This window comes from Manis javanica, chromosome 12 (assembly GCF_040802235.1).
Source record: "Manis javanica isolate MJ-LG chromosome 12, MJ_LKY, whole genome shotgun sequence".
NCBI lineage: Eukaryota > Metazoa > Chordata > Mammalia > Pholidota > Manidae > Manis > Manis javanica.
Window position 1 is genome coordinate 13,904,771 of NC_133167.1, and position 13,771 is coordinate 13,918,541.

A 13,771-nucleotide genomic window follows, 5' to 3' on the forward strand; every position below is an offset into this window, starting at 1 on the left:
TTTTCATGTTATTTTTGTTGAATGTATAATAATTGTCATGTTATTTTGTTGTATATATAGTAATGTTTTGTTGCAGAAAAGGACATGTATAATGTAGTTTATAGTACTGACAACTACTTGTTCAAAATAATTTATATTTGTTTTGTTTTGTTTTTGGGGCTTGTTCTAGACTTCTGAGAAGGAAATTATAAGTAAGGAACAAGGTAATGAAAAGGCACAGGGGGCCTCCAATGTTATTCTTTATAAAATTGACGTCCCTGCCAATAGATATGATCTCCTTTGTCTGGAAGGATTGGTTCGAGGACTTCAAGTCTTCAAAGAAAGGTAAGGGAATTTGTTCATTAAATATTCTGCTAAATTGGACTTCTCTCTCTCTTTTTTTTTTTTTGCCTGTCATCAGCAACCCTGTTGGTAAATTTCTGGAAAAAACTTGTTGAAGTGGTGCACACTTTAGGTCTGTGTAGAGGGCTGACTGGCGGCTGAGATTCATAAAGATTGTAGACATTTGAAAATCTGCCTGAATCACAGCCTTTCATTATGGGAGCATATATTACAACTGAAGTGGTTACTGATTTTAATACTTTTTAAAAATTTCTTTAGTAGGTTCCTGTGAGTTCCCTCAGTAATCCAATTGGAATAACTAGTTCATTGGATTTGTTAAAGGTTGGGAGAAAAGTAGAGGTGGCAAAACTTTATATGGTATTTTCTTAAAAATTAGAAAGAAGTTGGGAATGGCACTTTCTAACTGGAAAAATGAAGATCTTAACAATGGCTCTGTGATCTTGTACAAGTTAACTGGCCTCTCTAGTTTCAATTTTCTTATTTATAATGAAGAATATTTTTAAATCCCCTTCCAGCTCCTCATGTAATAAAGATAGAAAATAATGAATATATAAAGTGGAAAAGAGGTGAAACATAACAGCTACCAAAAATACTTACTTTGGGTCTTGATACTTATACATTGTTTGGTCAGTTGTAAAAGAATAAGAGCCTTTGGCTGAAAGGCTAGACTGAACTGAGGCCTCAGATGAGTGATGGGTGTTGGTGAAAGGCATTTGAGTGAGGTGGTTAATATCTGGGGCTTGACCCAGTTGGTTTTCCACATGACAGTCAGATGCTTATATTTTAGGGTCAGGGATAATCCCTTAGTTCATTTCCCAAACCTGCCTGATTAGAATTTCTGTTGTCAAAAGGCACTTGGTATGATTTTTATGGTCAGATAGAATTAGGAAACTAACTTTAAACTTCTGCTACTGCAAGTGTGGTGTGTGGACCAGCATAATCTCCATCTCCTGGAAGCTTGTTAGAAGTGCAGAATCTCCGCCACTACTCAAGACCTATTGAATCAGAATCTGTGGTTTAACAAATTCCCCAGTTGACTGTGAGCACACTGAGTTTGAAGAAACATTGACTTAAAATAGTAGATTCCCACCTCTTATGATGGTAAGAATTTCCTGGACTGTATCTTCAAAATGTACCATTTACCAGGCCTTTCCCTTGACTTATCCTGATTTAGTAGGTCCAGATGGGGCCTGGCAAACTGTATTTTTAATAAGCCCTATTTTTCTTAGAAGCTCAGCATCTTTAGAATATACTTAAAGGTTATCTAATGAAATCCCCGAGCTGATATTGAAATACTTCCTATACATTTGGCTTAGCTAATCGTTTTCTAGCCTCAATTGATCCTTAATGATAGGACTCTCATTACTAAGACGCATCAGATACCATTTTTAGACTTTAAATGTTAGAAGGTTTGTTAGTTGTGTTTTTTTAATATTCAGCCAAAATTAATTTGCTATAACTTCAATCCATTGTTATAATTGTGTTCATTTGTATACTTTCTATATACAGAATAGAATATAGTTTATCAAATGTTTTGATAATGAATAAGTTTGCTTTGATATTATTTTAGGATAAAGGCTCCAGTGTATAAACGGTTAATGCCTAATGGAGAAATCCAGAAATTGATCATCACAGAAGAGGTAATAAGGATAAATTATTGCTTTCCTTTTTAAAAAATATCTTGTGTATGTATCTGTAAGGTGGGGAGGGAAAGGAACAAAGCTGACCCTTCTGTCAAATGTAATTTTCTTTGATCATTTGCTAAAATGGATGTATATTTAGCCTCTAGCTCTTAAAAATTGTCAATTTGTTTTTACCAAGAAATTGCAGGGAATACAGCATCTCTTTTCCATGAATAATTTTGGAAAATAACATCCAAATGTTTATGTAAAATTACATTTGAGATGTTGTTTAAATTGTGGTATATTAATAAAATTTAAAAAGAAAAACTTCTAGGGAGATGTTATTTTGGTAAAAGTATCAACTATGAGCAACTACTTAAAGATTCACTTTTTTTTTCCAGTTATTTAGTAAATTTCAGAAGTCTTACCAAAATGTAAATGTCATGAGGACAGTGACTTTGTCTCTCACCACTACTGTATTTTATTGTTGAATGAATGAATATATTTTCATTGAATGAATGAATCAAATCAATGAATATATACTTGTTTGGATGAAAATTTGTGATTACGGCTAGAGTGTAGCTAACTTTCTATTATAAGATGTTATTACAAAGAAAAGCCTTCATATTTACCGTCTCTAATGATATAATAAATTTCAGACGGCTAAAATACGTCCTTACGCTGTAGCAGCTGTTCTCCGAAATATAAAGTTTACTAAAGATCGATATGACAGCTTCATTGAACTTCAAGAGAAATTACATCAGAATATTTGCAGGTTTGTGGTTGCAGCTTCTTTCCTCCTTGTCTTCCCCTCCTGCCCTTCCTTCCTTTCCTCTTTTCCATCCTCTTTCCTCTCTTCTTCCTCTGCAGGTTTTTTTCAAAGCATTTCTAAATTAATAATATGTGAGAGTAACAAGTAAATTGTTCAACTAAATTAAAATTTAGTTTTAAATTTAAACAAGTTTTAATTTTACCAGACAGCTATTTGTTACTGCTTACAAATAGTGTATGCTTGGAGATAAGAGAGATATTTTAAACACTATAAAAAAAGAACTATGTAGTTCCAGAGATACAGTGTTTTTTTGTTTTTGGTTCAAATTTTCAGTGAATTATACTACTAAATATTAAACCATGGTAATTTGAAGTATTATTATAAAAATGGAAAAAAAAGCAATTTTGGCTTGGTATCATTTTTGGAGTGAGTATAATTATAAATGGACAGATAAAATTTGAGACTTCTGAAACAGAATTTTCCTTTTCTGTCTTTGATATTACTATACATCATTTCTCATACAGTTCCCTTTTGTGCAATGATTTTCACACCGGTATAATTACTGAACTCCTAAGGGTCAAGGAAAATAACAGTGGGAGTCACTGTACCAATTTCAGTATTTATAAAATCCTAATGGAAATTGGATATTTATTGATGAGAAGAAACATCAGGCTTTAGCAAACATATCAAGTTTTTTTGTGTTGGTCCTGAAATGTAGCCATATAAATGATCTCATGCTGATCAAAATGTATGATTAACAGTTGTATTATAAATGTCTTGAATAAAAATAAAGAAAGTGATTTGCTTTTAAACTGTTGTAATTTGGTAAACTGGAGACTAGAAGAGGCCTGTATATGAGGGCTAGGGATGGGGTTGAGGGGGAACCTTGGATGTCCTCCTGGGATGAAAAATGTTTTAAAAAATAAAACACCCATGGTTAAGCTCACGAGGTCTCTTTTTCCTGAAACATCTTTGCTTATGTGGTAAGAGAAACTTAATTTCAGATTCCAAGTAACATTTATTCCCAGTTCTTTTATAAAGCTATTTGTTGTCTTGTTAACATGTCATTATTAAGCAAAACAATAAAAATATAAATGCAATTTTAAAATGAAGAAGAAAGAAGATTTCTGACAAGGATAGGTGTACCTAATAAGTCGTTGAGCTTGACTATCTGCTTTGGACATACTTTATTTGAAGAATGTCTTTTTATCTAAATCAGAAACCATTTCCTCACTTAATTCAACTTTAAGCTCTGTTTTATGTGGTATTTCTGAATATCATGAGCTTTTTCTAAGGGGCAGAATAAATCACATCCTAAAACTCTTGTGTGCCAGAGTTCTTACCTGACAGTAAATCCTAATCAATCTCTTGAGTGAGCTTTGGAAATCTGTGTTTTTCAAGGAATATGTTCATTTCATTTAAACTGTCAAATTTATTGGCATGAAGTGTTTGTGATATTTCCTTAGTATCCCTTTAACATCTGTGCTATTTGTAATGATATCTCTTTATTCCTATGTCTTCTCTCTTTTCTTGATCAGCATGGCTAGAGGTTTATCAATAGTATTGATTAATTTTCAGAGAACCAGCTTTTGGTTTCATTGACTTTCTCTGCTTTTTTTCCTCTGTATTTCATTTATCAAGCAATGTTCTGTTTAGCGCTAATTAGCCCCTACTACTGAAGCTCTTTTTCTTATCCATTGCCGCATGAATGGTGAGGTTTTCAGTCTTTGTGAGCACTGTTCCCATGGGTGGTTCTCTCCTGGCCTTGGGTAATTTGTCACATACGCATGCACTGATCAAAACTCAGCTGAATACTGCGGGGGGACCCTCTAGAGCTCCAGAGTTCTGTCTGTGTAGCTGTCTCCTCTCCTCTGTCCTGGCCACTCCGGTGGTCTCAGTGTCCGTAGATGCTTACTAAAGCATTTATGATAATTTATGTTTAATTGAGGATATTAAGAGGAAATAAGTTAAAAGAAGGTAAAAGGAATATTGACTTTGAAATATCACATAGCATGACACTTCAGAAAGCATAGTGTCAAGGAATTTGACCACTTACTGAAATAATGTGTTTTCGTTAGCTTTATAATTTCTCATTACTTTTAATTGTTGTGAGAATGAGTTCATTATTCTCCTCTGAAGTTGCCATATACCAACAGCCTATTTTAGGGAAGTGTCTAAAAATAATTTTTTTAAAGCATATATAGTCTATCTTTAGAATATCTGCTTTGGCATATTCAGATCTTTTTTTCTGTCTCCTTCTCTCCCTCTTCTCCTCTCTCCCTCTCTCTCTCTCTCTCTCTCTCTCTCTCTCTCTCTCTCTCTCTCTCTTTTAACATTTAGGAAAAGAGCTCTGGTTGCTATTGGTACCCATGATTTGGACACTCTGTCAGGCCCATTTACTTACACTGCAAAGCGGCCTTCAGATATCAAATTCAAGCCTCTAAACAAGACCAAGGAGTATACAGCCTGTGAACTGATGAACATGTACAAGGTAAATGTTCCTGTATGTTATGCAATAGCTCTGTATAAATCATGAAATCCCATCAAGATCAAGTTTTGGGATTAGAGAAATGTAATGAGAGCTTTTTAAAAAGTCACATTGTCTGGATACCAACCAAGAGCTACCAGTTCATTTGATCTAGAGTTGGGGCCTGGGCAGTCTTGTTACTGTTTTTTTGAACCTTTTGAATGGCTTTTAAAATATAGCCACGATTGCGAGCCACTGAAATAGACCATGCCACATTATAATATTCATATTTGGGTATAATTAAATCCATACAAGTATAAGGAACAAAAGAATTGGCTAGTTTTTTTTTGTGGGAGACAGAATTACGAAGTGTCTACCTGCTCTTCCAGCAGTGAAAATGGATTCAGTTGTCACTTCAAATTGCACTTAACCAGTGGAAGTAGTGGGTATCCTTCAGAAAAAGTAGCTCTTCCCCTTGGCCTGATTTGTCAGGAATTTCTTCCTATTTATGTGAATAATTCAGTGATAGTTTGAATTTTGTTTGAGATGATTCAGGATTACCAATGCAAATCTATTTTCACTTTTGAAAAATGACTCATTTGTGTTCTTATCTCACCTTAGCAGGAGATAAGGTTGTATAAGGATGTCAAAATACTAGTTTATACTAGAATACTATAAATTTAGAACTTTCTGTAATTTGGGCCTGTTTTATTATTTTTCTGATTCTCCCCTTTTTTGTATGAGGTAGGTATGTAGACTAATTAAAGTGATAGAAATAAAAACTTATTTTTTTTTACTTAATTTTTTTCAGACTGACAACCAGCTTAAACATTACTTACATATCATTGAAAATAAACCCCTTTACCCAGTTATCTATGATAGCGGTGGTGTTGTCCTTTCCATGCCTCCTGTCATCAATGGTGAGTTACTTCTTTAGCTTCGTAGATTTCTTGCTGTTTCCTCTTAGACTTCAATATTTCTGTAGAATTGAGGCTTCTAGGCTTGGGTGAATCAAATCTTAGGTCTTTTGTAGACTTTATTGTAATAATTCTTCTACTCAACAACACTTTACTGATGATTTTTATATAAGTTATAGATGTATAAATGTTTATAAGTTTATAAATGTTTTCTGGTGTCAGTCTCTCGATTATGTTATATTCCTTCAAAAGGTGTTGGTATTTTGGTTTTAGCAGGCAATTCATTTAGTTAAACTCAAAAGTCAGATTGTCTGGCCTGATGTTTTATAGTTAAATTAAAACTTTTAAACTGAATTTTATATCCTTAATTCCTTACTGAAGCCTTTTTCATGAGGCAACTTGAATGTATTTATAAAATGTAATGGTGTTAAAGCCACAAATGTTTGTCTTTCTGTAGGTGAGAAGGGGGTTTAGTTGATTCACAGTGGGAAGGAGAGACTTTTCCTTTCCAAGATCTTGGGCTCTAGTAGTTACAGTGAGAGGAGCCTGGGCATCAGAGTTGGCCAGACTCAGACCTCAGTGTTAGCCTTGCTGCTTAGTAGCTTGTGATGGGGGTCCGTGAGCTTACCCTCTGCATCTTAGTTGTCCCACCTGTACGTCCATCGCAGGGTTGTGAAGAGGGGGTAAGACAGCCTCTGTTAAGTGCTTGGCAGAGCGCCTGGTACACTGAATCCACTCAGTAAACTTGCTATTTTCTCTTCAGTATTCAGCTTGCTGTGGTGGTTTAAAATAAAAGTTGCATGTCCCCTTACCTCTGATATATCCGTTTACATTGTGTTCTAATTCAGATTGTAGTTTCTGTTTTGTGGAACTTTTTAGTGCACCTGTATTTCTGAAACTGCTGTTATTGTTATTGTTTTATATTCAGGAAATCGTTCCAAAATAACAGTAAATACCAGAAATGTATTTATTGAATGCACAGGAACTGACTTTACTAAGGTAAGTAAATTTCTGTTTCATTTTTACATAGTCAGATAGGATAGATTTTACTTCTGGGCCAAGGCTATATGGCTAACTTCAAAATGTTTATTTTGTAGGTGGGAGCATACTTTAGGAATTTAAAAAATTAGAAACATATTCTGCACTTTGGTTATGGCGCTTTCATTCACTCAACAAATGTTTGGCAAGCACCTTCTACATTCCCAGCACCATGAGTTTAATAAGGAATTAACATGTTTTTTGACTTAAAGGAATTTGTAGTTTAGTGGGAGAATTAGCCACATACTTAACTCTAGAACAGAGAATGGCATAATTATTGTGATGCTGTCTGTGTCAATTGTTTATCTTAGTTGGCTTAATTTAAAAGCCAGGTAATTTGGTACCTTTGTGTACTTGGTAAAAAAAAAAAGTTTTTTAAACAAACTGCCTATAAAGAAGTTTTATTTAGCAAACTGGCAAGGTGTTTAGGCACACAGTGATATCTAGAATATTCAGAATACTAGTTCACTCACTCTTGGTCACTACATAAATTTGGTCACTACATACGCATATTGAATTAGATTACTGTGAAAGCTTTTTTCTACAGCATTTGACTTCTTTACACATGTTCAGTCAGGCACAGGGTGAAGTGGCAGTTAAGCAAACTAAGAAAGATAAAGTTGAATGGCAGGAGAAGGCTGGCATATAGTAGAGGGACAGATAAATGGCATTCACATACATCTTACAGGATTTGAGACCATTGTAAGGTATTTCATTTGTAACTTTTATGTACCATATTTGCCTTCAGAAATATTGTCAGAGTAACATAGGTCTCACTATTTAAAATATTTTAATTCCTACACTGACAGACCTTAGACAGCTTCCCTGAAGTTTATGTATAGAGTGGCGTATATATAAAAGCAAAGCATATATCCCATTAAGGTTACTGTATTTTTTCCTAAGCTTTTTTTTCAATTAAAAAACATTTTAACAAATATGGGTGGCCCTAACTATGTGCCAGGCTTTGCTCCATGTCATGTACATATGTGTGTGTGTATAGTGTTAGCCACATATGTAGAACAGAGAATGGTGTAAGCATTGTAATGCCATCTGTGTCAAATGTTTATCTTAGTTGGCTTAATATAAATGCTTACAAACATACATTTAATCCTCATAATAACCAGTGAGGTAAGAACTTATATTATCTACTCTCAATAGATAAACAAAATAAGGTACTACAAAGTTGGTAAGTGGCTACCCAGGGTCAAACTACAAATAAGTGGTTGAGGCAGGAGTCTGGCATCTGGCGGCAGCTTTGTAAGACAGATAAAATTTACTCCTGTTGTTAGCCATTTGTGTCTCTCAAAACCTGATGAATTCAAGGGAGGGGGCCCAGGGAAGTAAATGATATGTCTCAGTCATGAACTGTAACTCTCAGAGAACTGCATAAATGCAGAACACCTGAAAATAAGGACAGGTCCACTTTATCAGCTGGGAAGTTTTTATTCTACTCCCTTTTTTAGAATGTATACATATATAAAGGTCCATTTTCAGATGTTTGGGGACTAAATTATATAAAACAGTAATTCATTTCCATCTGAGTGAAGGGCAAGTACACTTAGAGTTTACTATAGTATTTGTCTTTTTACTTTGCAGGCAAAAATTGTTCTTGATATTATTGTCACCATGTTCAGTGAATATTGTGAGAATCAATTTACGTAAGTTCACCTTTATTAATGGCCTGTTGTTCCAAAGGCAAAAAGCACTGAAGCCTTGTGCTAAATATAAAGATGAAAAATGTGGCTCCTACAACTAAGACATATCATCTCTTTGGGGAGTTGAGACATATGCATAAATAATATATAAAATTAAGTGATAAGTACATTAAAAATGTAAAAGACGATCTGGTTGTTAGGACAAGTTACTGCTTCGCTGAGGCAGTCTGGGCAGACATCACAGAGGTAGTGAAATTTAAACTGTTTAAGTATCAGTGGATTTGAGAATATGAAAAATGGAGCATCAACAGCTAAACAAAGGCAGAGAAGCATAGATAAAAGCAAAGCAGATGTCCTATACATATCAGTAAGATTACTGTATTTTTTTTTTCCAAAGCTTATTTTTTCATGAAAATTAACAAGCCAACTGGCCCTTATTGAGTGCCAGCATCGGTGTTTATTCTGGAGTATTAATTACAGGTCACAATAACTGTAACTGCAGAAAGCAGTGCTGAAATTGCACAGGCAGCATCAGTCTGGGTTTTTAGAAACTGATCTGCATTTCAGCGGTTGTGTCAGTCAGCGTCCGTGGCGTGACACATCACCCTGGGAGAGCCTGGGATGTGCAGATTAAAATTGGCAAGGAGTCCATGAGGCTGCGTGCTTTGCAGTCCTGGAAGTACACACCCACTGGGCCTCGGGAAGGAGAGTGATGTCGTTATTCAGGAGGGTTAGTCCAAACAGCAGTGTTGGGAAGTGAACAGATTGAATGTTTCGAGGCTATGGTTATAGACCAAGTGAAAGATGTCTTAGCCATACATATTTCTAGAACTGATGGCTTTTTATTTTCTTAAGTAATTAATTTCTGGCTTTTTTTTCCCTCCAAAGGGTTGAAGCAGCTGAGGTAGTTTTTCCTAATGGAAAATCATATACCTTTCCAGTAAGTATTTAAGAAGTGACGTGGTGATAATAGTAATAGCTACAGAGTGCCCATGGTCTGTATGTCTGTCCATCACCCACATGCCAGGCACTCTGCTTTGTGCATTGTACAGATTTAACCCACACATCAACCCTGTGAGGGGTGGGTGCTATTATTATTTCCTTTTCCAAATGGAGATATGGTGACCTTGAAATGTTAAATGGCTTGCCTATTGCTACTATTAAGTGGTGGGGCAAGGATTTAAGCCCAGACAGTCCAACTTCAGCTCCTGACATATTACACCATAGCATTATATGGCCATGGTTCCTGTGATTTATTCTCTTATTAACTAGTTAACTGGGTAATTAATAGTTGTACCCCTTTTAGGATTATTCAGCCCTCCAAACCTAATTAGTCTGTTCACACTTGAATTAACAGCTGCTGAAGGCCATCGTCATAACAATAAATAATTCCAACTGTATTAATAGAACTAATTTTGTAGTAAGCATAATATTATGAGGATATAGAATCTTGGTAAAAAATCTAAGCCAGCATTGTTCTTAACTGACTGGGCTCTTTTCCCCAAGATGGCTTTATGCATACAGATGGCCATTCTAACACATGCCAGTATCACAGTCACTCAGTTGTGGTTCTGATTCAGGGAGGTTATTCTTTGAGCTTTTCTTTGAATTTTCACGATTTCTCTGTCATTTATGAAGTAATTCAGAGCCTATGATACTTTCTAATATTTAAATAACTTGTAAAGTACATAAAACGTGCCAAGATCAAAATCTTCCCCTTTCTGAAAATATTAGCATTTAGCATCATATTTTATTTTAGAGTATTAATTAGAATGAAGATAAATGAAAACTATAAAAAGCATAACTGCATTATGGGCAGTATCAGGTTTTTAAAAAATTGATTTTAATGACTGTTACCAGTTTTTGTTTTACCTAAAGACTCAGTGACTTAAAACAGTGATTTGTTTTTCTCATGATTCTGTTGGCCAGCTGGGTAGTTCTTCTGGGCTGGGCCTGCCTGGCTGATCTCTGCTGGGCTCGCTTCTGTGTGGTCAGGCAGCTGGTAGGCCTGCAGTTGGCTGACTTGGGACCACCTCGCTCACACATCTACTTCTTGGCCTGGGGTTGACAGCTAAGTGCCTCTCATCATCCAGGAGGCTAGCTTAGTCTTCATTACATGGCGGTGGTTGCAGCTTTCCCAACAGCAAGAGAAAATAACTCGGCTGCATTTAAGCATGGCGTCCTGTTGGCCAAACCCAGTCCTTCTGCCAGATTCGAGGAGGGGAGAAATAGGCTCCATTTCCTGATGGGAGGACCTGCAGTGTCACATTGCAAGGCCATGGATGCGAGAGAAAAATTTGTGGCCATTTATATAGTTTACCACAATAGTAATTGGGATTAGCCAGGGGTAGCTTTTTAGCCTATTTTAAAATAATGTCTGATTTGAGTTTATTTTTAAAATGAATTGTTAAGTGTTAGTAAAAGTAAAATACGTACTTTTGGGGAGAAAAAGAAATAGATCTTAAAATGTGGGTCCCTTTTTTCCTCATGTAGCTAATTCCTTGAAATCCCTTATTTGTATTAGGAAGAGCTTTCTCAGGTCTGAAACGGTGGGCTCTGAACAGGAGTGCTGCACTCTTGGTGTCATTTGTTAATGTTTAAACTTATGAACTCAGATTGGAACAGCTTTCTCAAATTGTCCTCCCGGAAGAGAATAATCCTCTGGGGGAAACTGATTCTTCCTCACATAAAAGAACATATTTTCCTAAATATCTTGGAAGTTCTTTCCTGGTCTTCTGTTACTTCATGTAAAAGAGTAGAGCTTGGAATAAGAGAGCTAGAGGAGATAATAAGTGGCAGTAAGCAGAGAGACTAATAGTGGTGTGAGCTTTGGAATTAGGCTGCCTGAATTTATTAATTCGTTAGTTCATTTATTACTGCATGTATGCATTTATTCCTTAACTATATACTGCATGCTTGTTATCTGACAAGCATTTTCTAAGCACTAAGAATACAGGTAGCAGTACTAGGGCTCAGCAGCTTATCACACTGATGTGATCAGGGAATAGTTATTAATCTAAAACTCAGATTCATTATCTACAGAATGAGAATACTAACTAATTGTATCTGCTGTGAGGGTGTAGATTATCTTAAAAGTCTGTCTTGTGCTGTTTAGCTTAATATCAACTGTTTAGTACAGGTTTGTTGCCACTGGTGGAGTCATTAGCATCTAGTCCAGTACTTCTCAAACTCTATTGTGCAACGCATCCTCTAGGGATCTTGATAACATTCAGGTTTGAATTCAGAATGTCTGATGTAACTGCCACTGGCTGTAAAGGCCTGAGTGTCTGCGTTTCTAATAAGCACTTGGGTGATGATGAGAACTGCATTTTGAATAATGTAGTTATTATCCAATAGGCCCTGGCCCATTGTCTTTACCTCAATCCAAAGAGGTTTTTAAATTTATGGCCTTTTTGCTAGTGGCACTTACACTTTTGAGAGTAATTCAGTGATAAGAAATATTCATAGATATGTTTCCAAAGGTGCTGAAAAGCCTGAGTTTTACATATGTTTGTTCCTGCCTTACATGGCGAAGTTATGTACTGTTTGAAGGAGAGTGAGTGCAAATTTGTGAGGTGCTCCCAGCCCTACTGTCTCCTGGAGCAGATTGATAGCTAGTAATAGGGGCATGGTTGCCTGTCCCCATCTGGAAAATAAGGAGTGTTTTCTAATGCTCTTAGACCGAGTATGATGCATAGGATATTGTGAGTCATTCTTTCTCCGTCATAAGCACCTGATTGCATGAGATGAGGCTGAAAGTCATTAGGAAGATTTATAAGCACTTTATAAATAATGTAACACACCAGTGCTTGACTGTAGAGAATGGTGATCACCTAAAAGAGAAAAATGCTTAGCATTTTATATTATTTCCGAGCAGTTCAAGTTTAGCAAGTAGAATGTTCATATATGAATCTAATGCAGCAAACTTATTCCTCCATAATAATGTCTTGAAATACCAAGTTAATTTTCAATGTTGGGCTCTAATGACAGTTTTTGGGGGAGGCTAATGAAACTACAACAGTAAGGATGAGTTGAATGAAAATGAGTAACATATCTGACAAAGAATGATATAAACTTTTCGAACTTTTTCTCTTTAAGGAATTGGCTTACCGTAAGGAGATGATGAGAGCTGATCTAATTAACAAAAAAGTTGGAATCAGGTATGCTCTGAAACCTCATTTATTTATATACTGTTGGAGGGAACTGAAGAATGAAGTGCCCACAAGACTATTTAGTTTTTCCTGAAGGAATGTGTAGAGAGGGTTTTGATAATCCCTTCAGAGTAAGGAAGTAAAGACAGATGATCTGTTAGGAAGTGTGGTATCTAAGGAACTTAGAAAGAAAGGTTACTATTGCAGGTGGTAGCATATTTTAAAATAAAATATAAACATTTTAAGTGATTCAGTGAAATTTATGGTTTGTACACTCCTATTTCAGAGAAACTCCAGAAAATCTTGCCAAGCTTCTGACCAGGATGTATTTAAAGTCAGAAGTCATAGGTGATGGGAATCAGATTGAGATTGAAATCCCTCCGACCAGAGCTGATATTATCCATGCATGTGATATTGTAGAAGATGCAGCTATTGCTTATGGATATAACAACATTCAGATGACTCTCCCGAAAACATACACCATAGCTAATCAAGTAAGATTGCACCCTTAAATAAACACTCCTTATTGTTAGAAACTGGTTATTGAATGCCAGGAAGGCTTCGAGAAAAACAGAACATAGGAATTAAGCAGTATTTGAACATGCTGTGCTATGAGAGGCATTTGCTATGGGGAGGATACAAAACAGATGCCCAATTGATTAGAGTAAGTTGAAAACCTGTGATGGTTAGTTCTTTGAAGAAAGGCAGGTTTTGAGTTTGGAGCCCTTATTGAACCTCTAACTGGGAGATTCATTTTTTCAACTTGGCCTAAAGTCAGAAGCTGTGTGTGGGAGAAGTGGAGGCGGG

At 35.8% G+C, this 13,771-nt stretch overlaps 1 protein-coding gene across 3 annotated transcripts in view; it reads left to right on the plus strand.

The window, feature by feature from the left end:
- FARSB (phenylalanyl-tRNA synthetase subunit beta) overlaps positions 1 to 13,771 on the plus strand; it is a 102,881-nt gene that overhangs the window by 12,235 nt on the left and 76,875 nt on the right. For all 3 annotated transcript variants that reach the window (XM_037015849.2, XM_017661734.3, XM_073218061.1), the window contains 10 exons: positions 170 to 324; positions 1,913 to 1,982; positions 2,624 to 2,739; positions 5,077 to 5,227; positions 6,015 to 6,123; positions 7,049 to 7,119; positions 8,755 to 8,816; positions 9,702 to 9,753; positions 12,912 to 12,973; positions 13,251 to 13,458. In XM_037015849.2, coding sequence (XP_036871744.2) covers positions 170 to 324; positions 1,913 to 1,982; positions 2,624 to 2,739; positions 5,077 to 5,227; positions 6,015 to 6,123; positions 7,049 to 7,119; positions 8,755 to 8,816; positions 9,702 to 9,753; positions 12,912 to 12,973; positions 13,251 to 13,458 — 1,056 coding nt within the window. The remainder of the gene's footprint in view (positions 1 to 169; positions 325 to 1,912; positions 1,983 to 2,623; positions 2,740 to 5,076; positions 5,228 to 6,014; positions 6,124 to 7,048; positions 7,120 to 8,754; positions 8,817 to 9,701; positions 9,754 to 12,911; positions 12,974 to 13,250; positions 13,459 to 13,771) is intronic.